The sequence below is a fragment of the Tarenaya hassleriana genome, unplaced genomic scaffold, assembly GCF_000463585.1.
Source record: "Tarenaya hassleriana unplaced genomic scaffold, ASM46358v1 Cleome82, whole genome shotgun sequence".
Taxonomy (NCBI): Eukaryota; Viridiplantae; Streptophyta; class Magnoliopsida; order Brassicales; family Cleomaceae; genus Tarenaya; species Tarenaya hassleriana.
In genome coordinates, this window is record NW_010970652.1 from 332943 (window position 1) to 357369 (window position 24427).

At 39.4% G+C, this 24427-nt stretch overlaps 6 protein-coding genes across 10 annotated transcripts; 3 read left to right on the top strand and 3 right to left on the bottom strand.

The window, feature by feature from the left end:
• The first annotated feature begins 4104 nt into the window (after positions 1–4104).
• On the top strand, positions 4105–5200 carry LOC104803300. The gene is made up of 3 exons (XM_010527220.1): positions 4105–4739; positions 4823–4898; positions 4995–5200. The coding sequence occupies exons 1-3, from the start codon at positions 4161–4163 to the stop codon at positions 5198–5200; spliced, it is 861 nt and encodes a 286-aa protein (XP_010525522.1). The 5' UTR covers positions 4105–4160.
• Positions 5201–5884: 684 nt separating this feature from the next.
• On the bottom strand, positions 5885–9589 carry LOC104803244. The gene is made up of 6 exons (XM_010527147.1): positions 9390–9589; positions 7279–8950; positions 7120–7195; positions 6623–7023; positions 6409–6507; positions 5885–6311 (listed from the first exon to the last, which is right to left on the bottom strand). The coding sequence occupies exons 2-6, from the start codon at positions 8908–8910 to the stop codon at positions 6162–6164; spliced, it is 2358 nt and encodes a 785-aa protein (XP_010525449.1). The 5' UTR covers positions 8911–8950; positions 9390–9589; the 3' UTR covers positions 5885–6161.
• A 364-nt stretch (positions 9590–9953) lies between these two features.
• Positions 9954–13678, bottom strand: LOC104803245. 2 transcript variants are annotated; one of them, XM_010527148.2, is made up of 13 exons: positions 13542–13678; positions 12712–12966; positions 12394–12436; positions 12270–12296; positions 12100–12189; positions 11801–11976; positions 11397–11565; positions 11164–11286; positions 10903–11022; positions 10772–10792; positions 10630–10688; positions 10460–10550; positions 9954–10364 (listed from the first exon to the last, which is right to left on the bottom strand). In XM_010527148.2, exons 2-13 carry the CDS (start codon positions 12942–12944, stop codon positions 10278–10280), a joined length of 1239 nt encoding a protein of 412 aa, XP_010525450.1. In that variant the 5' UTR covers positions 12945–12966; positions 13542–13678; the 3' UTR covers positions 9954–10277. The 2 variants fall into 2 exon arrangements, with proteins under 2 accessions (XP_010525450.1, XP_010525451.1); XM_010527149.2 differs by having other exon boundaries at positions 13508–13678.
• Positions 13679–14281: 603 nt separating this feature from the next.
• On the top strand, positions 14282–16887 carry LOC104803246 (UBP1-associated protein 2A-like). Of its 3 annotated transcripts, none has more exons than XM_010527152.1 (2): positions 14282–15825; positions 16678–16887. In XM_010527152.1, exon 1 carries the CDS (start codon positions 14393–14395, stop codon positions 15809–15811), a length of 1419 nt encoding a protein of 472 aa, XP_010525454.1. In that variant the 5' UTR covers positions 14282–14392; the 3' UTR covers positions 15812–15825; positions 16678–16887. The 3 variants fall into 3 exon arrangements, with proteins under 3 accessions (XP_010525454.1, XP_010525453.1, XP_010525452.1); XM_010527151.1 differs by lacking the exon at positions 16678–16887 and adding an exon at positions 16076–16384; XM_010527150.1 differs by lacking the exon at positions 16678–16887 and adding an exon at positions 16130–16384.
• A 2185-nt stretch (positions 16888–19072) lies between these two features.
• LOC104803248 (ABSCISIC ACID-INSENSITIVE 5-like protein 2) lies at positions 19073–23362 on the top strand. Of its 2 annotated transcripts, XM_019201283.1 has the most exons (4): positions 19073–19361; positions 22085–22483; positions 22556–22627; positions 23071–23362. In XM_019201283.1, exons 1-4 carry the CDS (start codon positions 19077–19079, stop codon positions 23152–23154), a joined length of 840 nt encoding a protein of 279 aa, XP_019056828.1. In that variant the 5' UTR covers positions 19073–19076; the 3' UTR covers positions 23155–23362. The 2 variants fall into 2 exon arrangements, with proteins under 2 accessions (XP_019056828.1, XP_010525455.1); XM_010527153.2 differs by lacking the exons at positions 22085–22483; positions 22556–22627; positions 23071–23362 and adding exons at positions 20152–20236; positions 20680–20990 and having other exon boundaries at positions 19073–19756.
• Positions 23291–24427, bottom strand: LOC104803301 (L-2-hydroxyglutarate dehydrogenase, mitochondrial-like). The gene is made up of 3 exons (XM_010527221.2): positions 23966–24427; positions 23720–23879; positions 23291–23565 (listed from the first exon to the last, which is right to left on the bottom strand). Exons 1-3 carry the CDS (start codon positions 24265–24267, stop codon positions 23452–23454), a joined length of 576 nt encoding a protein of 191 aa, XP_010525523.2. The 5' UTR covers positions 24268–24427; the 3' UTR covers positions 23291–23451.

Consider the following 24427-nt stretch of genomic DNA (forward strand, 5'->3'; position numbering starts at 1 on the left):
TATACAACCTAGAGGTACATTGGGACTTTGGTTTAATTAATCTTTTGATTTCACAATCAACCCATCTTTAATTACGTAAATAATTGCATCTCTCTTTCTCATTGGTAGAATCGAATCTAATACTTTGAAATGATTTTGTTATTTCTCAACCATCTAACAAGTAAAAAAAAGTCTTAAAAATTCATAGTTATTTAATTTATATGGTCATTAATATATAAATGGACTTATCCATTTTCGATTTGGTCAAGAAACCGGTAAACTTCATCACTCACTCGTAATGATAGTTGAATACAGTAGCCACTATCACGTACTTTACTCCATGCATGCATGCATGTACCGATATATATATATATATATATATATATATGTCGATCTACCTAATTTTCATGATTAATTAGTAGAGCCTAACTACATAAACAAGATAATTTTACAATGCGAAGCATATATAATATTTGTATTATATATACATATGCGTGCGTGTATGTGGTGTGGGGGAATGGAGAGGCTTCATGCATGTGGGGTTTAAAAGAAGTTAACAAAAAAAAAAAGACACAAAATGATTGACGGTCAATCTCCGTCACCTCTTTACGCGTTTTCATGTCTCCCTATATTATTATTATTTTTTTCCATTTTCATCTCAAAATAAAACTCGAATTTTAACCAATTTATCCTCTATCCTCTTTGTTTTTCTTTTAATTATCTCAGTCATTTATTTACTTTAAATATATATCCCTAGATATAGTTCAATATACAGTTTAGTTTTAGACAATTTTATTTATTTTATTATTTTTGGTTTTGAGTTTTTGTGAATTCGATTTAGATTGAGCTATTATTTAGTTGTAATTAAAAATAAAATTTATTTTTACTCTTTTGTAATTTTTTATTCAGAATTGTAAGAGTATATATAAAATTTATTTTAGACAACTAAAATATACTAGTATTATATTATTTGACTAGAATGAAACATTTATTTCCAATTTATTTATTGGCATATCGATCGATCTGCTTTTTATTTTCAACCCATCTTGTTGTTAAAGCAAGTACCCGTCACTTAACATATATATATATATATATATATATATATATATATATATAAAATGTCATCCTAAGATTTATATTAATTGTCGTAGTAAGATTTAGCGCGATCCGAAAATCTTAAACTAGGGGTGGTTCCTAGTATGGTATCTGAATTTTCGAGGTTATTTATTTTACATGTATCCCCGTGTTTCGGGTAACATGTTTTATATCCGAATGTAGAATTTGTATTGTTAAAATTTTTTATATTAATTCTTTTTATAAAAATAAAATGTTTCATGGTTTACAAATCCGAAAACACAAAAACACATTACCAAATGCAACTAATTAATAAAAGTTGACATAAAGATAACATACTCATTTTAACATGATATATATATATATATGTATGTTGTATAAATATAAAGATAAAATAATCATTTTAAATAATATATGTTACACATGATATCTGTATAACAAATAGAAATGTCTACACTGAATCTGTTTTTGCGGATAATATATGTCTCCGACTTTGTTATACTTTAACCTACACTATTTTAAATGGACAAGATCGAAACATATACAACTATAAAAAAAATGCGGATAAAAAAAACTAGTTGACAAAAAATAATATAGATTTTTTGATAGTTATTAATTATTATGGATGATATAAGTATACAAAAATTTAAATGGATTTAGGTAAGAAAAATTAACATGTATTACCATTACTAGTTCACTACAAAAAAACATGCCATTAGCAACGAAATGCATTTCGTTGCAAAGTTAGCAACGAAATTGCAACGTTATTTAATGAAAACGATTTTGCAACGCAATTTTTCGTTGCAAAGCGTTGCAAAATCGTTGCAATTGTAAAATTTTTTATTACAATTAGCAACGCAATAATTTCATTGCTAATTTGCAACGCAATATTTGCGTTGCAAAATCGTTTCAAAATTATTTCTTTAAAATCAACAACGATTAGCAACGAATTTCCTTTTGCAATGCTTTGCAACGAAATAATTTCGTTGCAAAAATTATTATTTAATAATTAATATGATTTGACCGTCAAAAAGTAAATATATAAATTTGCAACGCAATTTCGTTGCTATTTGGTTTTGCAATGCAATTTCGTTACAAATTTGCAACGAAATTGCGTTGCAAATCCAATTAACAACGAAATTGCGTTACAAATTTAAAATAAATTTGTGGCTGCGATTAATTATGGTTTTCACGCCTTTTGCAACGAATTTTCGTTGCTAATTGGATTTGTAACGCAATTTCATTGCAAATTTGCAACGAAATTGCGTTGCAATGTTTTTTATATATTCAACATCCAAACACATTCCAAACACAATTCATCAACAATTTCTCACTCTAAAAATTATCTAAAACCTCTCTCTATCCCAACTCTTAAAAAAATCAAATAAAAATATATTTATTATTCTTATTAAATATTTATTTTATTATTTTGTTAATTATTTATTTATAAACCTTAATTTATAACTTTTAAATAAACTTTATAATTCTACAAATATATATATATATATATATATTTATTATCTTTATTTAATATCTATATTATTTTTGTTTAATATTTATATTTTATTTAATATTTTTTTAATTAATTATTTTTTAAATTGTAATTTAATTCTTCTAAAAAAACCTAAAATTCTAAATTATTTTTTTTATTTTATATTAATTTTAGCAATGAAATTGCATTGCTAATTTTGCAACGCAATTTCGTTGCAAAATTAGCAACTCATTTTTTTCGTTGCAAAAGCGTTGCAACGCTTTTGCAACGAAATAATTGCGTTGCAAATAGCAACGAAAATAAATCGTTGTAATTTGCAACGAATTGAAACGCTATATTGGTTTGCAATGACGAGTTAGCAACGAAAATTTTTTCGTTGCAATTTCGTTGCAAACACTGTTTTGCAACGAAATTTGTAGGTTTGCAACGAAAAATTTTCGTTGCTAAATGACTGTTTTTTTGTAGTGGTTACTCTAGGGAATGACATGTACTTATCTTGTCTTGCTAATTATGTTATCGATAAACTACAAATTAAGAGTCTGAATAATTCTAAATTTTACATATTATTTTTTAAAATTATATAATTTTTCATAATGTCATATATATGTTTTGATGCATTATTTTTTTATAACGTATTTTTAAATAAAATCCATGTTTTTAAACATCATTTTTAAAAAATTAAATTTAAGCTTATGTTTTCACTCAAAAGTTTTTTTTATGTAAATTTTTACTCAAATCTTTTTTAAGGTAATTGAGTATCTTGAACCACGGTCCAAACTAATCTCGGAATCAGTAACCACCTAGATGATTCAGAATATATATTCTGTCCCCAAATTTGAAGTTCGAACTCGGAATGAGACAGACGCTTTGCGCTCCCATTTCACCGGTTGAACTACCCAAATTTGAGTATTTTTTACTCCAAAGTTGATTAGTTCATTTGTTATATTGTTGGCAAAATGGCCGTTGTTCCTTAATCTCTCTATAACATTGGATAATTTGGTTTTTAATTATCGAGATATTGGGTAGTTTAATTTGTATTGGACCAATAACAGCTATATATATATGTATGTATAACACACACACATATATATGTATACATATATCCCTTGAAACTAATAATTGCAATGAGAATGCCGGATAACACGACCCGTGATTATTACAGTCAACAAAAATAATTAATTCGATTTTGTTGATATTGTCCAAATGAAATTATTATTATTATTATTATTATTATTATTATTATTATTATTAAGAAGGTAAAACCCCTAAAAAATCTCCAACTTGCAAAAAATATATACAAATAAACCTTCAACTTGAAAAACTGTCATTCAATCCCCAAACTTGTAACTTGTCACTGAATAAAATCTCGAGTTTGCAAATTATTGCTTTGATAAATCTTTGACCGGTTTGACCACAATTTCAGGCGATCGGAAATCCACGTATTGACGGATTGCTGATGTTATTTTTTAAATTAAAATTGACAACATGTATAAGGTGACATCAGCAATCCGTTAATACGTGGATTTCTGATCGCCTGAAATTGTGGTCAAACAAGACAAGCTTGGAAAGTGAATGTGCCAGAGAGAATCAGGAAATCATTGATCAAAATCCTGATATGGATGTGGAAGTAACTAATGGAGAGACTGTAAAGGTAGAAAGCCAAGAAACTCTCTCTGTAGAGTACTCGGGCTTGCCCTTGGTAGGTTTTGCAGAGGAGAACCACATAACTCGTGCACCATCCTCCAACTTCTCTGAAACAGACGGTTTAGAAAGGGACTATCACCCAGAGAAAAACCAGATAATCTGTTCTCCAAATTATTCATCTCCAACGGCAAGTCCCAGGATTCAAGTTCAAGAACTCGATATAGATTACATCGTTCTTGGTCTTGAATCTTGTGATTTAAACACAGTGGAAAGTTCATGTGGAACCAAAGATATCAATAAGGATGATTTGCCTGACGCATCCAAAACAACTGCTATTGATCATCAGGATAGTTCAGATTCAGCCTCTGATGACTGCATGATTTCTGGAGATGAAGATTATACGTCAGAAAGGAGACAATCCATATCCTATGGATACACAGATACAACAGAACACTGTGAACCGATACTATCCTCTAATGTGTCAGAAACTGAAGGTATCCAGCAACAAAAGCTGCGACATCCACCTGAAAAACTATTCTCGGGGAGAAAGGTCTGTGCTTTATGCCAGTCAAGTATTTTGCAAAAACCATATTTTACCTAAAATGTTCATCATGGGCTGAATTGGTGTATCAGGTCATTTCCCCATCCTCTCAAGCAAAACTTTGCAAGGCAATGGAGCAACCCGATTCACCAGAAAAAAGGATTACCAGTAAGTTTATGTCTTTATGACAAAACTGTTAAGAATGCTTTATCCTCTGTATTATTGCATCTTCCTAATCTTTTTACCTGTCGCCTTAAAATCCAGAATGGAAGGGGAAACTGTATTTCAGTAGTCAAAATGCACATAGGATTCTTAAGGCCAAAGGACTGGGAGACATTGAGAGAATCGTCGAAGCCAGTCCAACCGCAAAGCAAGTAATTCAGAAGCCAAATAATTCTGGGCAAACTCAGCATCGAAAGCCAGCAATCAAGATTTCTCGTCAAAATCCTGAAAACCGATTTTTTTTTTAAAAAAATATATTTTTTCTCCATAAAAACCGAAATCAAAACCGAACCGAATATAATATAAAAACCGATTGGTATCTATTTTTCTAAAACCGAAAAAACCGAACTGATGTATAAAATTGTAACGAATAATAATTATGTGTTTGAGTTGAAATTGATTTAACGTTACCAATAAATTAGTAGCAACAACGGCGGTGTTATAATATATTCTGGAGTCAGTATTTCAGATGTCTAACACGTTTACACAGTCAATGAAACACCGTTTAAAGTCAGTGTCATACATACATACATACATATATATATATATATATATAAATATTAAATGTATGACGAAATAATTAATCGGTTTGATTGTTTGTATATATATGTTGACTAGAACTTGTGGACATTTATTACGAACAAAGTCGTGGCCGTTGAAAAATACTCGCGCTTTGCAAATCGCCGGTTAATGGCAATGCAATTTATTTATTCGACCCACCAATACCACGGAAACTAAATTTAGCAATTATCAAATTGGACCATTTGGTTGTAAACGAGATTATTAGTGGATAAATATATATATATCATTCAATTGGACCATTATACAGATTCACTTGTAACGATATATACAGATTCACTTGTAACGATATATACACATGTATAAGAGTCAAAAGACGCCAGCGATGACATCAGCACAGGTCAACGTAATCATGATGACATAATGACGCTACCCTCAAGTATTATTTTATTTTTTGTCGGGAAAAAGCAAATTTGATAATTGAAAATATTAGCTTTAAGACAGACAGACAGACAACATAAAAAAAAATTAAAAAGAAAACTTGGTAATAATTAAAAGGCTCTCTCTGCGTACTGTAGCTAAAGATGTCACGGATTCCGTATGTATCCACCGATCAGATCAGGTGCCGAGTCCAAAGGACATGAATGTACTTACTGTCGGAAACTCGTAAGATTCTGTCCGAGTGCGTTCTCATGGTTCGGGCATTGACGGAGATTCCATGTCGATGTCGAAAACCTTTACATGACAGAGATCCCCTCCTGCATCATCTGCGAAAGTTATCTTCTTTTTCTTCTTCTTTGCTATATTTTCGAAAGCAGCAGAATCTTCATGGATCATTCCCTGCAGGCAAAAGGCAAAGAAGAGAAAAGTTGGACATTGAACAAAATCTCTAATCAGACGCCAGTTTGATGAACATGATAACCAAAAGGGGCCGAACCATCAGTTTGCAGAACCGGTTGCAGTCACGTTCCATTATAGAAAGCCACTTTCTCGCAGTCTCTTCGGCTCTATCTGCATTTCTAACCGCGATTCTCGCCTGACAGAGCATTTGATTGTAAAGAATGAGGACTCAGACGGTGCAATACTATGTGTAACAGAGAGAAAAAGCATGATGAAGGAATAGCAATGGAGTTGATTCAACGGCAAAGTACCTCGTCCGCGTTATACTTTGGCAGTTTCGAGGGGCTGAATTCTTCGTCTTGAAGATATCTTTCGGTTATCTCTTTCATAGATTGCAGCTGGCTGGTGAGCTTAGTTGCAAGGTTCTGGATATCATGCATCTGACGTTGCGAGAAGGCAATGGCGTTCTGTGAACAATCTCGGACCGTGGTGCATGCCGTGCTAAACCGCCGTGGAGCTTCTGCTGGACTATTTTGACGAGAAATCTTGATTGCTGGCTTTCGATGCTGAGTTTGCCCAGAATTATTTGGCTTCTGAATTACTTGCTTTGCGGTTGGACTGGCTTCGACGATTCTCTCAATGTCTCCCAGTCCTTTGGCCTTAAGAATCCTATGTGCATTTTGACTACTGAAATACAGTTTCCCCTTCCATTCTGGATTTTAAGGCGACAGGTAAAAAGATTAGGAAGATGCAATAATACAGAGGATAAAGCATTCTTAACAGTTTTGTCATAAAGACATAAACTTACTGGTAATCCTTTTTTCTGGTGAATCGGGTTGCTCCATTGCCTTGCAAAGTTTTGCTTGAGAGGATGGGGAAATGACCTGATACACCAATTCAGCCCATGATGAACATTTTAGGTAAAATATGGTTTTTGCAAAATACTTGACTGGCATAAAGCACAGACCTTTCTCCCCGAGAATAGTTTTTCAGGTGGATGTCGCAGCTTTTGTTGCTGGATACCTTCAGTTTCTGACACATTAGAGGATAGTATCGGTTCACAGTGTTCTGTTGTATCTGTGTATCCATAGGATATGGATTGTCTCCTTTCTGACGTATAATCTTCATCTCCAGAAATCATGCAGTCATCAGAGGCTGAATCTGAACTATCCTGATGATCAATAGCAGTTGTTTTGGATGCGTCAGGCAAATCATCCTTATTGATATCTTTGGTTCCACATGAACTTTCCACTGTGTTTAAATCACAAGATTCAAGACCAAGAACGATGTAATCTATATCGAGTTCTTGAACTTGAATCCTGGGACTTGCCGTTGGAGATGAATAATTTGGAGAACAGATTATCTGGTTTTTCTCTGGGTGATAGTCCCTTTCTAAACCGTCTGTTTCAGAGAAGTTGGAGGATGGTGCACGAGTTATGTGGTTCTCCTCTGCAAAACCTACCAAGGGCAAGCCCGAGTACTCTACAGAGAGAGTTTCTTGGCTTTCTACCTTTACAGTCTCTCCATTAGTTACTTCCACATCCATATCAGGATTTTGATCAATGATTTCCTGATTCTCTCTGGCACATTCACTTTCCAAGCTTGTCTTGGAGGAGATGGGGTTTTCGGCACAACCTTTGTTCCCAGATTCCGCCCAGGAGAAATCTGAATTCTGAGGATAAGTTTCCTCTGAATTATCAGCCAATCTAATCTCCTCACCAGAAACACTAGCACTCAAAGCATTTACAGGACCGGCATTCTCCTGATCCTCTAGGGCAAACTTATCAATAACACTGCATAGAGCTTGTCGTCTTGTATCCGGAAGCTCAATGAACTCATCACTAATGATTTCTTCCACAGTTGATGGAGTTATGGGGACTTCAAACGACACCATTCCAGAAACACTTGGCGATTTGTTAGAGTTTGGTGAAGGATCAGATGGAAAGAAAGACATGGTTTCAGAAACCAAGCAGCAATCTTCCAAAGCCTCAGTCTTGATTTCATAAGAAACAGAGAAATCTCCTTTTCTCTTGGCTGGAGAGGGAGCAGAACTGCGCTTTATTTTCTTTTCCTTTCGTCTTCTGGGTAACTTAGTTACCCAACAACTAAGAGGCTCCTCAAGATCACATCCCCCATTTTCAGGTTGAAGATTGAAACATTCTTGTTTAACGGGAGAGCCATTGTTTGCAGTCTCAATATTTATACGGTTCTGACATTTCCTTTTATTCGCCTTCCATTGTTTCCGTATCTGCTGCAGTGTCATGTCACCAAAGCCAAGATCATCACAGGTTCCATCTATCTTGCAAACAGTTGCCTCTGATTCAGCATCAAAATCTTCCGGCTCATGTTTGACATTCATCTCGGCTGCCATCAGACAGGAGACATCTGTCATGTCAGGAAAGCTGTCCAATTCCCTGACTGCTCTTGGCTGGATTTTTGGGAGCCACTCATCTTTGGGGCATCCCTCCTTGTAGACATCTTCTAAAAGTCTAAACTTTAGTTTTGGCCTCCTGTGGGTATCCACATTCAACACTCTCTTGGCCGATCCGTCCTTAATGGAATTTACAAAATGCAAATTGTTGCGACTTCTTAACTCCATTTGTACACAATGATTCAGAAATCCAAGCCGAATTCAGCTCCTGAATAGTAAAAGAAAACGTGAAACCACTGGTAATAGCAAAGTAACAGCCGACAATCTTCAAATTCACTTGGGCGAGCTATCATCGGTCTATACCAATGGAATCGAGATAAATTTTGTGTTCGCTATGATAGTTCACTAACATCAACTAATGCCCAGATGCGATTCAACCAAGACCACAGCAAGAAACTCTGAAGATTGTTGTGAACTCTGACCATAACAATGCACAAATCACTAAAAATATTAAAGTACCCACATGAAAGAGGAGATAGTACAGATTAATTGAGAGAAAAACCCTAATTCTCGTAATCAATCTCCAATGTTCTCTGGCTGATTCTAATTACTACCCAAGAGCAGTACACAGGTCCGGATCAGTGGATGAATTTAGATAAAAGAAATTGGCCATTGGGCATGAGATATGATATTACCGATGAACTTACTTTGAGCTTATTTGTCGCCAAAATTCCAGCCAAAGAATTTCAGATCTTGGGAATTGGCACCTGCTTACTTTTGAACTAGGGCTTTTCAATCGAAATCTTTCAAGCTCTAAGCCTCCCAAAGAGAGAAATGAGAGAATCAAATCAACAGAAGACCAAGAAAAAGTAGCGCGAAAAGTCGAGCGCTTGAGAGAGAAGAGAGAGAGAGAGAGAGAGAGAGAGGGAGAGGAGCGCTTTATCAGGCTCCGAATTTTGGCGGGAAATATTCGGCGGGAGTTTTTTGACGTTATTTCCTCATCTCCGCTCCGCTCTCTCAGAAATGGGAAAATCACAAGGTTTTATAAGGCCCAAGCCCATTAATTTATGGGCTTCTCAGGCCCAAATATCGATACGCCGCCGTTTCTCCGAGAATGTGGGCATACCTGTCTTTAAGAGTTGTATTTTGTCGTTTAGTGATTTTCAAGAACGAGTACAATGTTTACTAGATTCTCGACGTAATCATGCACTGTCTTCTCTGCCTGAGAGTTCTATATTATACAAACGCTACATACATTATATATACGTGTATCGAAAAAAACCACAAAATCTTTATTAATCAAGATCGAAAATGACAAAGGTTTAGATGAAAATCGAACCATGAAGAAAAGCCATTAACGAAGAGAAATCAAGAAAGAGAAGAACAAAAAAAAAAAAAAGAAAAAAAAACAAATCTTCGCGAGTTAAAAGAACTTGTCGGTGTCAAGTCAAAACCGCCGAATCTGTCTTGTCTTCTGCAGATGGAGTAAACTTCTCCAGCTTCTGAGGAGCAAACTCTTTTAAGCCTTTCATGTCCGAAGCAAATGAAACGAACACAAGAGACATTGTAGAATGGGGAAAAAGCATTCCGCCAGCCTATACCGCATCTGCTGATTCGTGCTTCTCTTCTGGATCGAGGTTTGAACCAGATCGATACTGGAAGTAGATGAACTGAAGCAGTATCTGAACAACAGAGAAGAAAGTGATCAGATTCAGAAGAGGGTAATCAAAGAGAAAGAAGAAGGCACCAAAGGTGAGATCAGCAGAAGGATATATACAAGAGTGTCGAGAATCACGCATCCTCCTGCATCGACGAGCCATGGCAGATTTGGCCCGATTTTCGACCATTCCATACTGTTCACGAGTATGCTGCAGGAAAAAAAAAGGGTTTGAGCTCCAAAACATCTTACGAGGATAGAAGGGGCTGAACGTGTCTTATAGTGTTCACCTTGCAACGTAGGTGGAGTTGCCAACTAATGCGAAGAGAAACATCAATGGATTCAGACCCTGCAATTCTCGTGGAAGAAATGTATCAAGGGAATGCTTTTTCTATGTTGATTTCGGTTTTAGTTTCGTATATGCTTACTCACCTCGACATTCCCTCTCCTCATCTGCAAATACAAATCAGAAAATCACAACTTTTAGATCAGGGTTTGGCAGAAAAGATCAGAGAATGCAACGAACACGAAGAGGAATAGTGCTTTCACAACATAAACCTTACATTTAGACAGATCTGAGGAAGCCTTCCACCCATGTAAGTGGCTGCCATGGCCCAACCCATAAGCATTCCGATTCCACCGCTTTCTCCGCTATGGTTCTCTCCCAAGCTACTGCTAGAAATCTGAAACATGAACCGAAACTTAAGCAGACACAGAGAGGATGATACCCGAATGGATGATTGTGCATAGTTCCTAAGTTGATGGAAATGGATATGGAGAGGGAACTAGCATATGCATAAACTAATATGAAGCTTTTTCACTACCTGCAAAAGCTTTCTCATGCCTCGCACCACAAATACTCGGTTCCTCTCTCCCGAGGTCATGTTTCTTGATTCGTCGAGTAAACCAGGAAGACTTACTGTCCCAATAAACATGAACACAGAGACCTGATCAGAAGAGAAAAGCAAACATGTCAGAAAAGGACATAGCTGGAAGTTCAGTACGAAAACTCCGCTGAACAACGAAGGTTTATTTAGATTATAATGGCGACAATCACCAAGCATAACATCATTTTGGTTGCAGGAGGAGATGCAGGCAGCGGGGAAGTTTGAGCACGTAGCAAGGGTTCTTCAAGTGAAGAACCATGGCGAGTAGGAGGAGTCATTCTCTGGGTTAAGAAGGATCCAGCCGGTGGCGTATGACTACTGGACAGAGATCTTGCCGATCTGACAAAATCGTAAGACAAGCAACAAAATTTCAACCCTTTTCTTATTACTCGATAACCGAGCGAAGAAGCAGCTCAAAGATCCAAATGAAAAGCTTAATAATCTAAATACATCTTAAGTGTAATATAATATCATCCCTTTTCTTATTCATGGTTCGGTATATCATGTGCCATGTTTAAAACTAGATTTAACACGCAAATGAGAAAATTTACGAATCTAAATGCGCCATACATACGTGTAATATAATTCTCTTCCAGCAGAATTATTCCGACGAGCCCTAGGAAAAGGGATAGGTGAGCTCGGACTTCCACAAGGACTATCAACTCCAATCCTCCACCTCTCAGCAATTTTCCCTTCATTGCTACCTGTGTCGGATTTACGAGCTGCCCCCATTTGCTTTTGGTGTGACACCTGCATTATCAAACATACACATTATTGGAAATCCAAATTACGAGCCTAGAAAACCAAACAAATATCTAAATCAAACTAATGTTAGCTAGTCTACATCGTTAAAATCTTGAACAGGAATATTACCACTTGGTCCTTCCTGTTCTTAAGTCCAGGGTAGATATGGCCATAGTATATAGCTTGGGCAAAAAGAACAGCTGTGGTCACAGTATACAACTGCAAGTGAATAGAATAATGCCAAAGTAAGAGACCAGAAACATTCTAGGATGAAACAGTGTTTAGATCTTCGGTTTTACCAATGCCGTGTAGAATTGTGTTGGAAGCTGCAAAAGAAAGTAAAAAACTCTCAGTTAGCTAACTGATAGTTTTATCCTCCAGAAACGCCATTGAAGGATTATGTAGTTAAGAAGATTCACTTACTGTAGCAGGCTCCATCAAGCAGCCGAAAACGTTGAAGAGATCCCTACAGAATATAACTATGGAATCAGATACATAAAATGTCTTGATGAGACAGAATGGCAGAAGGGCACAAAAGGGAAGGACAAGAAGAGTTCAAGATCAAGACAAGTTCGAGATCATCCTGTCTATAACAAGAGCTCAATTGACTAAAGGCAAAACCTTTGCTACAGCTTACAACAAATTCAGAGACATATCTACAGTTCTACACTGCCAAGGCCTATCTATATTTAGGGAAAACCTCTAACACGGAACACTTGAACTGCCCGCCCAGGAGCTTACCCGAGCATCCATGTCGTCAAGAAAGCAATAGAAAGGCCCTCAGTGGATTTCTCCCTGTAATTAGTGATGATCTGTGGGATTTCAGCCACGCCCCAACTGATGACACTGATGAAACCTAGACTCAGAGACAGTCCATCTCTCACACTGCACAGGCAATATTTCATGCTCTCCCTCGCCCATCTTGAGCAATGCCTTGGGCACGAAGGCGACGAGGCACGAAAGAACGTCGCCATCACGGCCAAACCTTTCACCAACCTGTTAAACCCAGAACACAGAATTTCCAACTCAGTTTTATCTTTACATAGGCAAGTGAAAGAAAAAGACCATCTTCGTATAGATCACTGGATTGCAAAAGAGAAGGATGCCACACTTAAAGAGAACAAATCCAAGAGGAAAAAGGAAACATATCCAAACAGTAACAGGAATCCTAAGACAGATAAGCTTTCAGCTCTGTCCCTACATCGCTGATTCATCTGATTTAAGTAAAATTACACCGAAATCGAAAAAATCAAAATCGATGAAAACCCAGAACAGATTCCGGTTCCATAATACAGTGACAAATAATTATACAGATTCCACTTTGATTGATAATCTCCGCTTAAGACCAAACAACGGAGAACGAACACTAAATCCGACCCCAAAGGCTACATCGACCTGTAACACGTCCGAAACTGCTGATTCCACTAACCAAAAGTAGAACACAACAGAAGCAAATAACCCAATCAAAAGGAAAACAAAAAACAAAAAGCGCTGATTGAGTTCATGGAAAATAGATGACCCAGAAAACAAAGCTCACTCGTACTACGAGATTCATGAAACAGAGGCCGAACCTTGTCGAGAAAAAAAGGCTCCAGAAAGAAAAAGGAAGAACCCGAATATCCGTGGGGGATCCTTCTTCTGAGAATTTACCGAGGAAAAGAGGAGAGGAAGAAGGAAAGGGCTAAAAGCCTAAAAACAGAGTGTTAGGCTTTGGTGGCCCTTTTGTCTGTTTATTTTCTGTTTGGTTTTCAATTAATTGTTTTTCTAGTTTTAGGGTTTTTGGATATTTGCAAAAAATAATATTTACAGAATTTGATAGTATTTAAAGAATGAGTTTATTTTTTTTCCTATATTAAGAGTTATTGTTCCGTTAATAAAAATATTGAAGAATTTAGAGAGGAAAAAGTGATTTTTTTTTTTTTTTTTTGCGTTTGAGGCGGTAATAGATTTTAAATAATAAATTATTATGATTTATTGCCTTGTGACTAACTACTACGAATTCGGTTTTGGTTCTATCAAATCTTTTCAAAAACTCATCAGAAATTTGTGTAGACAGTGACAGCCAAACATGGTTGCCCGCCACCACACATGTCCACTACCATTGCCTGAACCATATAACAAAACGGCTGACCTAACCGGTCCGGTCCGGTTCGGGTCATCCCAGACAAAGGTTATTGAGCCTTGAAAAAGCCCAATTGTGAGGCTTCTAGTGAGCCCACTAGTAAATGGGCCGAACTACCGAATATGAAAGGATCAAGAGAGGGTATATTTGTAAATTCACATGGTGCATCTACAAAACTCGTGCCGCGTATCCGTTCGCCGGTAGACAAGAGGCGAATCAACTTGGGGCCAGAAAATTTCCAAACCCTAGGCTCTGAGAGACTATCTTTCTCCAAGGTTAAAGCGCGATTCCGCCGTTGCGATGAAGAGAATGCTCGAACCCGAATCGACCCAGGCGTTGGAGACGCCGCAGAAGCAGCGGAAAATGGTGGAGCTGCCACAGGAAATTGGGGATCGCGAGAATCAGGGAGATGGCGATGAGGATGTCGAATATGAGGAAGTGGAGGAAGAACACGAAGAGGAAGTCGATGATGACGATGATGATCCCGACGAAGACGGCGGAGGAGGAAGTGAGAATCAGACGGTGGGCTTTGGTACGGAGGCGGCGACATCGGGATCTGGGAATCAGGGAGGTGAAGAAGACGACGAGCCGATTCAGAATCTCTTGGAACCGTTCACTAAGGATCAGTTGATCATTCTCCTCAAGGAAGCTGCAGGGAATCATCCCGATGTGGCGAATCAAATCCGGAAGGTGGCGGATGAGGATCCTGTTCACCGCAAGATATTTGTACACGGGCTTGGATGGGATACCAAAGCCGATGCGCTTATCGAAGCGTTTAAGCAGTATGGTGAGATCGAAGATTGCAAGGCCGTTGTTGATAAGATATCCGGGAAATCTAAAGGGTATGGTTTTATTCTCTTCAAGTCACGGTCTGGTGCTCGCAACGCGCTCAAGCAGCCCCAGAAGAAGATTGGAAGTCGAATGACGGCGTGTCAGCTGGCTTCGGTTGGGCCTGTACAGGGCAACCCGACCGCGGCCGCTACTTCAGCGCCTGCCCAGCACTCGACCTCAGAGTTTTCCTACAGGAAGATTTATGTCAGTAACGTGGCGGCAGAGCTCGATGCCCAAAAGTTGTTTGCGTTTTTCTCGAGGTACGGAGAGATTGAAGAAGGTCCCCTGGGGCTTGATAAAGTCACCGGGAGACCAAAAGGGTTCTGCTTGTTTATCTACAAGTCCCCCGAAAGTGCCAAGAGGGCTCTCGACGAACCGCACAAGAACTTCGAAGGCCATGTTTTGCATTGCCAGAAAGCTATAGATGGGCCGAAACCGGGGAAACAGCATCATCATAACTCTCGCAATCACAATCCTCGTTACCAAAGGAATGACAACAGTGGTTACAGTGCAGATGGAGGTCATGGACATCTCATGGCTGGTAACCAAGCTGGGATGGCTGCTCCGCCGACACAGGCATTAAACCCTGCTCTCGGTCAGGCCCTCACCGCTTTGCTTGCTGCACAGGGTGCTGGATTGGGATTGCATCCAGCAATGGGGCAGGCTCTGTTGGGATCACTGGGAACAGCTACGGGTGTGAACCCTGCAGCTGTAGGTGGAATGCCTGCAGCTTACGGCACTCAAGCAAATATTACACAAGGAGTCATCCCTGGTTACGGTGCTCAGGCTGGCTTGCAAGGTGGCTATCCGAGCCAGCAACCCGGGCAGGGCGGTGCTGGAAGAGGACAGCACGGCGGGCAATATGGTGCTCCTTACATGGGTCACTAGATATGCCCACTCAGGTATATAGATGCACTCCCTTTGCGTTTTTGTTTTAAATGGACATGGTTTGAATCCTGGTGTGGTAACTGGTAAGCTCCTATCTGGTTCGTTGTGTTGGCAAGGGCTTTTTTGATGCGTGCACTCAAGTTTGTTGGATTTGTAGTGTAACTTGCTATAATAATTTCTTTAACAGTTCTGTCCTTCACCAATTTTATATGCATTGACTCTCATCTGATGTTTTTTCGATTTATTGTATATGATTTCTTCCAGATTTCCTGTGGTCTCCTTGTTCGACTGGTTTCTAAAGGATTTTGTGTCGTGCAGATATCACAAAACAGTGTTTTAGTATTGGCCTGGTCTGGTGATTCTTCTGAAGTTTGTATGGAGCTGATGCAACCCAAGTCTTTGTATTTTGGATGAAATGTTACTCTTTGGTCTCTCCAATGCCGGACTGCTAAAACTATTTCAGGACTTTTAGTTTTTATCGACCTGTTTTCCTCAACTCCCTTTATGATATTCGAAAAACATTGTACTATTTTCCGGAGTTAATGTTTCATTTTAAGTCTTTCTTGAACTTTCGTGTGTAAGAAAAGAGATTCTCCTTATGGGTGCACAAATGCTTTCTTTATGTTTTATCAGCTTAGTTTTTTCATTTGGTTTCGTTGTTTGATGATTTCAAGTGTTTTTTCTGCATGCATTGTTGAATGTGATGTGATGGAGCTCAACTATTCAAGGTTTTTGTGCTCATGTTCTGTTTACTTGCATGAATCTTGAAATCATTGTCAGATTATAATCAGACTATAATATTATATGTGTATTATATCCTGATTTTTCGACATGTTATGAATGCTTAACCCTGGTTCCTCTTGCAGGTAGCTGTGAGTGCAGGTTGAACAGCTAACTGGTATCCGCAGTGACTAACTAGCGTACAACTAGAAACTCTAGGAAATCTATACTGATCTGAATTTGAATTTTAGATTAGTCTAATTCCCAAGCTATCCAACAATCTCAAGTTATGGGTAAGTGGTTTATAAATATACTTAAAACTAGAAGCTTACACATGATTTCTTGCAATGCTTTCATTAGATATCTGAAGAAGGCAAATTGCATTGTCTTAGTTATTTTTTTGGCTGAACTGTTTGAGCGGATCTAGGTGGCTAGGGTTTCAAGTTTGCAACATGTTTCTCACAAACACAACGCAAGCTGAAATTGGCTTCATGCAGGGAAAAGCTCTGCTAGTAATGTTTACCAAGTCAAGGCATGTGCCTGCTTTTGATTTTCTGAAGCCCCTTCTTGGTATTGATGTCCAGTCAGACAAAAAAATAAGAGTTACCATGATTATAGGTAAGGTACTCTCCTAGTGGGATTGGGAACACTCTCTGTCTCTCCATTTGTGTTTTGAAGGCAGAAGGGTTCTTGTTTTTTGGGCCATGGGTGAAGGAAGAAGGTTTGAGTCACTCTATGGTTTTGCAACCTGAGGATGTACTCTTTCTGATACCAACACAGCTGACTCCAGGAACAGCTAGAGAGGCCAAGAGGCCACCAACTGCCATGGGAGAGGGTTCGGTTAAAAGGGTTTTCATAAGATCTATATAGTGTGTGTGTATATATATATATATAGTTATCACTATTATGCTTTCTAAGATCTGTATAGCTTCAATTAAAGTAGTTCTATTGAATTTAACATCTTGCTAGTTAAGTAGATTAGTTTACCAAGATCTGTCTTCATAGCCTTGGCGTGTCATGGTGTTGTAAACATCATCATTGGGTCAGTTTTGGTTTAGGGGGCGGAGGAAACGACTAATGCTGCATTATTTTCTGAAAGTCTTTTTTTGTTTGTTTTGGGTTTAGGAGGGCATTGACCATTTTGGACGTACGGACGGACGTGCGTGCGTACGTATGTATGTGTGTGTGACTGTGTGTAATGACTGATGATTCTATGAAGTGTTGAGAAGGTGTGATGCTGAGTCAAAGAGATGTCAGGCGTTTTTCACGAATCTATACCTTAATTGTCATTATTATTATTTGTGAATTGGCTGACAGAAGGGCTTTTGTTTTAAAATATGAAAATGTAGAATATTGAGTTTTCGAATATTGAGGGTTTGAACAGTAACACGTGGGAGACCTCCGTGGAGAGGAGGCACACGCGGATCCTCATGCACTCAGTTCCCCCACCCGTCAAAGAAACAGCTCCCACGTGGTCCCTCTCTGAGTTTGTCTCTCTCTCTCTCTCTTGAAGAAACATGTTCATTGTTTATGGTTTAGGGTGGGGATGAAATCATGGGTCGAGATTGATTGAAATCTTAAGAAACATTCCTAGAAAGGGCCATTTCAAGATTCTATTGTGCTGTTAAAAAATGGTAAAGTTTTTAAATTCCATACAAACCTTTGACTATTGCCGAATTAAGACATCATAGGCGGAAAACAATACCAGACAGTTCAGACTTTAGATCCATCTTTATGTTTGGGCAAAAGTGGCTTCCTGAATCGAGAATTAATTTGACAGGCAATGGATTGGAGGAGACATTGGATCTGATCCAAACAAGGAAAGATTGCGTAAAAGTATAACCCATGTCTTGTTTACTCCAAAAGAGAGCTCATTTACATTTCCTTTAAAAGGGTTTTGCCACTGTACCTGCAGTGTCACTGTCACAAAAGATTCTCTCTCTTACTTCATCGATCGAGAGAGAGAAAGAGAGAGAGAGTTGTGGTTTCTTCGCTGACCGAAGGTGTCCCACTCTCACTCTTCTGGAAAAAAGGGACCCAACTTCTTCTTTTGTTCCGAAATTTAGATCTGGTTTTAAAGCTCTCACCTTGTCTTAGATTTAATCTTTCTTTTTTGTTTGATCTGCAGAAACCTCTTCCTCTGTTTGTTTATTCCCTCTGCCTCTCTCTCTCTCTCTCTCTCTCTCTCTTCCCATTTTTGTCATTCCTGTTGTCCCGAGCCCGACATTTAACATCTGGGTTCGAATGCCTGCATGCAATTTCCAGTTTTCTTTCGGATTTCTCATGTTCTGGTGATCCCTTCTCTTTATCCGCCGATACGACTGGATTTCTGATATGGGTCTTCCTTTTCCTCGTCTCTCCCCGCTTGTTTGGTTCTTCCTCTAGCTCGCATGTCCTACGATTACACACCCTAGAAAGAGATAATCTTTCTGTTCCCCTTTTTCTTTGCTGATTCGAAATGGCTGGTGGGTAAAAATTTTCAGATATAGCCATTAAGAGTGTCCGATTTTTCAGACATAGCCATTATTGTTCTATCTGGAGTTTCATGGTGATGGGGTCTCAGCGTGGCGTTATGGAAGACCCTAAATCTCAGACATTGCCCAGGCAAGGTTCTCTCTATAGCTTAACACTCGGCGAGGTTCAAACCCACTTGGCAAGTTCGGGGAAGCCTCTTGGAAGCATGAACCTCGACGAACTGCTCAAGAGTGTCTGGTCTGCTGAAGCTAACCAATCACCGGTCAATGTCCCGGCACAAGGCCTGTCTCGCCAGGGAAGCTTGACTTTGCCCGGCGAACTTAGCAAGAAGACAGTTGATGAGGTCTGGAGAGAGATTCAGCAGAGCAAGAGAGGAGGCAGTGCCCAAGAGAGGAAAGATAAGAGGCAGAAGCAGTCGACGACGCTCGGTGAAATGACGCTCGAGGACTTGTTGTTGAAGGCCGGGGTGGTGACAGAAACAATCCCTGATCCGAACGAGGCCGGTAATGGAGGTTCTTGTCCTACTGGTTTAGGGCAACACATTCCTCAGCACGGCCCTTGGCTGCAATACCAAGCGTTTATGCCATACCCAGTTTCAGAAATGCAGGCAATGATGGGTGGGTTGTCAGATACACAGGCACCTGGCCGGAATAGGGTGGCATCTGGAGATGTTGTGGGGAAGACAGTAGAGAGGAGGCAGAAGAGAATGATCAAGAACAGAGAGTCTGCTGCTCGTTCACGAGCCCGGACGTATTTTCCAGTTCGGTTCTGTTCTTCGGAACCGAATTAAAACGCACACCCCTAATTATTTTGACAAGTTGATTAGATATTCGTAGTTAATCATTTTTGGTTTTATGCGAGTTTTTTATTTTTAAATATTCATTTGGAAATTAATAATTGAAAACCAATGGCATTGAAGGCATTCGTTTCTCTGCAAGTCGCTCAGTTCGATCTAGTGAGATTAAGAGAAGAAAAAACACATGAATAATAATAATAATAATAATAATAATAATAATAATAATAATAATAATAATAATAATAATAATAATAATAATAATAATTATTATTATTATTATCAGGAAGCAGGTGAGAGAGTGACTTCCATTGGTTAAGTCCCATGTTTTTTTATTCTGCTTCTGACTGAGCAATGATGAGCAGGCTTACACCCATGAGCTCGAGATCAAGGTTTTGCAGTTAGAGGAAGAGAATAAGAGATTAAGGAGACAAAAGGTATAGGAAAGCCTTGGGTCATGACCTTGCCATTGTTACTTTCCTATTCACTGCATTTTACTAGTTATGAAGTTTTGTATGGATTTTAGGATATGGGTAGCAATGGAATAGGAGATATTGTTTTAACATTCGAGGTATTGAAGCGTTTGTCCAAGGTTTAAGATCCTGCAACTGGTGAGGATGATAGTAATAGAGCAAATGACTGATTGCGACGTCGTTTTGCTGCGTTTTCTATAGTTCATCGCCTGGCACCGGAGGAGGACGAAAACCGATTTGTTAGTTCTGGGGAATCAAGTCTGACAAATCCTCTTGATATTGCTGGTGTTAGCTGAAGCAGATCTTTATAAATCTTCAATTCTGTATAGAGTTGTTTGATCAGACAGTTACCTTTTTCAGTGTTTTTTTTAGCTCACTTGGCCTCTGTCTGTGTATAAACTGGACAGGAAGTGGAGAAGGTCCTTCCGAGTGCACCACCACCACCCGATCCAAAGCGGCAGTTGCAGCGGACGAGCTCTGCCCCTTTCTGAACCTCTCCACCCTTCTCTTCTCTGCGTCAGTTCCTTTGTGTTTGCCTTGTAAAACTGGGGGGAAATAACAAAAGAGAAGAGGGGAAAAAAAAGGGATCTTTCTTTCTTTGTGCATTCAGAACACTCTATGCTCAGCTGTCGCAAACTTTCTTGCCTTTGATCATTGATGAGATTTTCACAAAGTGTAGTAGTACATTGACTGACACAATCATATGATGCAACACACACACAAAAAAAAAAAATCGTTTCAGACAACAAGTTTTCAGAGTTTTTAAGTTGATGTTGTAGAAGGCAGAATCATTTCAAGAATCTGGTGGCTATATGTTCTGCAATAGCCAAGCTCGAAGTGAAGCCCGGTGATTCGATTCCAAAGAGATTAACAAGCCCATGAACCCCATGACTTTCCCCTCCCTGCATTAACCAGATTCAATGATCATGCTTTAGTGCAGGCATAGTACTCTGATAGGGCTTTAGCCAAGTAAAACTAGGTTGCCAAGAATAGAACCCGTGTTTATATAAGAAGGGTCCTTAGGATCAGATACAGGACAAGATAGGTAGGGTTTACCTGTATGACAAAATCTGCTGGAGGCTGTTTTGGACCGGAAAGTTTCGGCCGGATACCCGAATAACCTGGCTCCAGCGATTCATCTTTGAGCTCGGGATAGTACTTTCTGATTTCTGGGTAGAATTTCTCTGCCCGTTTCGGATTTACAACATAATCAAATCTGGATTCAACAACTTGGAAAGTATAAGTACCTTGAATCCGAAACAAAGTTTGCTTCAAGAAATATGAAAAAGAGAGAGGAGTTACCTGTTAAGGAAGCTCGATATATCGTCTACACCATCAATCCACTCTACATCAGGTCCAAACTTGACCTGTCCGGTCAAATCTACCGTGAAATGGACACCGAGACCACCTTCCTCGGGAATGGGATACACAAGGTGGTCGAAAGGAGGACCTCTGGAGCCCGAGAGCATGAAGTAGCAGCCACGGGCATAATGGGAGGGAGGAATGACACGATGGTTGATGCCATGGAATCTCTTTGTGAGAGCTTGTGCAGCTAAACCCGCAGAGTTAACAACGAGATTAGGTATAAGCTCGAGCTGCTGCATCTGTGACAAAGACTCCCCTCCATTCCATGATTCAAGAGATCTTGTTTCGGCAACATGCAAATGTATCTGATTCCCTTCAACCCGACCACCTAAGACTGTAGTGTTATACGAGAAGGTTGTCTTGCCGGTTTCAGCCTCACCCTGAAGTTTGTTTATTACCCCTGTGAACGAACTTAGCAAGAAGACAGTTGATGAGGTCTGGAGAGAGATTCAGCAGAGCAAGAGAGGAGGCAGTGCCCAAGAGAGGAAAGATAAGAGGCAGAAGCAGTCGACGACGCTCGGTGAAATGACGCTCGAGGACTTGTTGTTGAAGGCCGGGGTGGTGACAGAAACAATCCCTGATCCGAACGAGGCCGGTAATGGAGGTTCTTGTCCTACTGGTTTAGGGCAACACATTCCTCAGCACGGCCCTTGGCTGCAATACCAAGCGTTTATGCCATACCCAGTTTCAGAAATGCAGGCAATGATGGGTGGGTTGTCAGATACACAGGCACCTGGCCGGAATAGGGTGGCATCTGGAGATGTTGTGGGGAAGACAGTAGAGAGGAGGCAGAAGAGAATGATCAAGAACAGAGAGTCTGCTGCTCGTTCACGAGCCAGGAAGCAGGTGAGAGAGTGACTTCCATTGGTTAAGTCCCATGTTTTTTTATTCTGCTTCTGACTGAGCAATGATGAGCAGGCTTACACCCATGAGCTCGAGATCAAGGTTTTGCAGTTAGAGGAAGAGAATAAGAGATTAAGGAGACAAAAGGTATAGGAAAGCCTTGGGTCATGACCTTGCCATTGTTACTTTCCTATTCACTGCATTTTACTAGTTATGAAGTTTTGTATGGATTTTAGGATATGGGTAGCAATGGAATAGGAGATATTGTTTTAACATTCGAGGTATTGAAGCGTTTGTCCAAGGTTTAAGATCCTGCAACTGGTGAGGATGATAGTAATAGAGCAAATGACTGATTGCGACGTCGTTTTGCTGCGTTTTCTATAGTTCATCGCCTGGCACCGGAGGAGGACGAAAACCGATTTGTTAGTTCTGGGGAATCAAGTCTGACAAATCCTCTTGATATTGCTGGTGTTAGCTGAAGCAGATCTTTATAAATCTTCAATTCTGTATAGAGTTGTTTGATCAGACAGTTACCTTTTTCAGTGTTTTTTTTAGCTCACTTGGCCTCTGTCTGTGTATAAACTGGACAGGAAGTGGAGAAGGTCCTTCCGAGTGCACCACCACCACCCGATCCAAAGCGGCAGTTGCAGCGGACGAGCTCTGCCCCTTTCTGAACCTCTCCACCCTTCTCTTCTCTGCGTCAGTTCCTTTGTGTTTGCCTTGTAAAACTGGGGGGAAATAACAAAAGAGAAGAGGGGAAAAAAAAGGGATCTTTCTTTCTTTGTGCATTCAGAACACTCTATGCTCAGCTGTCGCAAACTTTCTTGCCTTTGATCATTGATGAGATTTTCACAAAGTGTAGTAGTACATTGACTGACACAATCATATGATGCAACACACACACAAAAAAAAAAAATCGTTTCAGACAACAAGTTTTCAGAGTTTTTAAGTTGATGTTGTAGAAGGCAGAATCATTTCAAGAATCTGGTGGCTATATGTTCTGCAATAGCCAAGCTCGAAGTGAAGCCCGGTGATTCGATTCCAAAGAGATTAACAAGCCCATGAACCCCATGACTTTCCCCTCCCTGCATTAACCAGATTCAATGATCATGCTTTAGTGCAGGCATAGTACTCTGATAGGGCTTTAGCCAAGTAAAACTAGGTTGCCAAGAATAGAACCCGTGTTTATATAAGAAGGGTCCTTAGGATCAGATACAGGACAAGATAGGTAGGTTTTACCTGTATGACAAAATCTGCTGGAGGCTGTTTTGGACCGGAAAGTTTCGGCCGGATACCCGAATAACCTGGCTCCAGCGATTCATCTTTGAGCTCGGGATAGTACTTTCTGATTTCTGGGTAGAATTTCTCTGCCCGTTTCGGATTTACAACATAATCAAATCTGGATTCAACAACTTGGAAAGTATAAGTACCTTGAATCCGAAACAAAGTTTGCTTCAAGAAATATGAAAAAGAGAGAGGAGTTACCTGTTAAGGAAGCTCGATATATCGTCTACACCATCAATCCACTCTACATCAGGTCCAAACTTGACCTGTCCGGTCAAATCTACCGTGAAATGGACACCGAGACCACCTTCCTCGGGAATGGGATACACAAGGTGGTCGAAAGGAGGACCTCTGGAGCCCGAGAGCATGAAGTAGCAGCCACGGGCATAATGGGAGGGAGGAATGACACGATGGTTGATGCCATGGAATCTCTTTGTGAGAGCTTGTGCAGCTAAACCCGCAGAGTTAACAACGAGATTAGGTATAAGCTCGAGCTGCTGCATCTGTGACAAAGACTCCCCTCCATTCCATGATTCAAGAGATCTTGTTTCGGCAACATGCAAATGTATCTGATTCCCTTCAACCCGACCACCTAAGACTGTAGTGTTATACGAGAAGGTTGTCTTGCCGGTTTCAGCCTCACCCTGAAGTTTGTTTATTACC

What these genes read in the sequence shown, in the direction of transcription:
- LOC104803300 (XM_010527220.1), top strand. Translation starts at nt 4,161, where the DNA reads ATGGATGTGGAAGTAACTAATGGAGAGACTGTAAAGGTAGAAAGCCAA. An exon ending in AACTATTCTCGGGGAGAAAG is followed by an intron (nt 4,740 to 4,822) that starts GTCTGTGCTTTA and finishes TTGGTGTATCAG; the next exon opens with GTCATTTCCCCATCCTCTCA. An exon ending in ACCAGAAAAAAGGATTACCA is followed by an intron (nt 4,899 to 4,994) that starts GTAAGTTTATGT and finishes CTTAAAATCCAG; the next exon opens with AATGGAAGGGGAAACTGTAT.
- LOC104803244 (XM_010527147.1), bottom strand. Translation starts at nt 8,910, where the DNA reads ATGGAGTTAAGAAGTCGCAACAATTTGCATTTTGTAAATTCCATTAAG. An exon ending in ACCAGAAAAAAGGATTACCA is followed by an intron (nt 7,024 to 7,119) that starts GTAAGTTTATGT and finishes CTTAAAATCCAG; the next exon opens with AATGGAAGGGGAAACTGTAT. An exon ending in ACCGGTTCTGCAAACTGATG is followed by an intron (nt 6,312 to 6,408) that starts GTTCGGCCCCTT and finishes TTTTGCCTGCAG; the next exon opens with GGAATGATCCATGAAGATTC.
- LOC104803245 (XM_010527148.2), bottom strand. Translation starts at nt 12,944, where the DNA reads ATGGCGACGTTCTTTCGTGCCTCGTCGCCTTCGTGCCCAAGGCATTGC. An exon ending in CCAAAATGATGTTATGCTTG is followed by an intron (nt 11,287 to 11,396) that starts GTGATTGTCGCC and finishes TCTTCTGATCAG; the next exon opens with GTCTCTGTGTTCATGTTTAT. An exon ending in TTCCTCAGATCTGTCTAAAT is followed by an intron (nt 10,793 to 10,902) that starts GTAAGGTTTATG and finishes TTGTATTTGCAG; the next exon opens with ATGAGGAGAGGGAATGTCGA.
- LOC104803246 (XM_010527152.1), top strand. Translation starts at nt 14,393, where the DNA reads ATGAAGAGAATGCTCGAACCCGAATCGACCCAGGCGTTGGAGACGCCG.
- LOC104803248 (XM_010527153.2), top strand. Translation starts at nt 19,077, where the DNA reads ATGGTGATGGGGTCTCAGCGTGGCGTTATGGAAGACCCTAAATCTCAG. An exon ending in GCTCGTTCACGAGCCCGGAC is followed by an intron (nt 19,757 to 20,151) that starts GTATTTTCCAGT and finishes CTTCTGACTGAG; the next exon opens with CAATGATGAGCAGGCTTACA. An exon ending in AGAGATTAAGGAGACAAAAG is followed by an intron (nt 20,237 to 20,679) that starts GTATAGGAAAGC and finishes TAAACTGGACAG; the next exon opens with GAAGTGGAGAAGGTCCTTCC.
- LOC104803301 (XM_010527221.2), bottom strand. Translation starts at nt 24,267, where the DNA reads ATGCAGCAGCTCGAGCTTATACCTAATCTCGTTGTTAACTCTGCGGGT. An exon ending in ATATCGAGCTTCCTTAACAG is followed by an intron (nt 23,880 to 23,965) that starts GTAACTCCTCTC and finishes TGTTGAATCCAG; the next exon opens with ATTTGATTATGTTGTAAATC. An exon ending in CAGCAGATTTTGTCATACAG is followed by an intron (nt 23,566 to 23,719) that starts GTAAAACCTACC and finishes TGGTTAATGCAG; the next exon opens with GGAGGGGAAAGTCATGGGGT.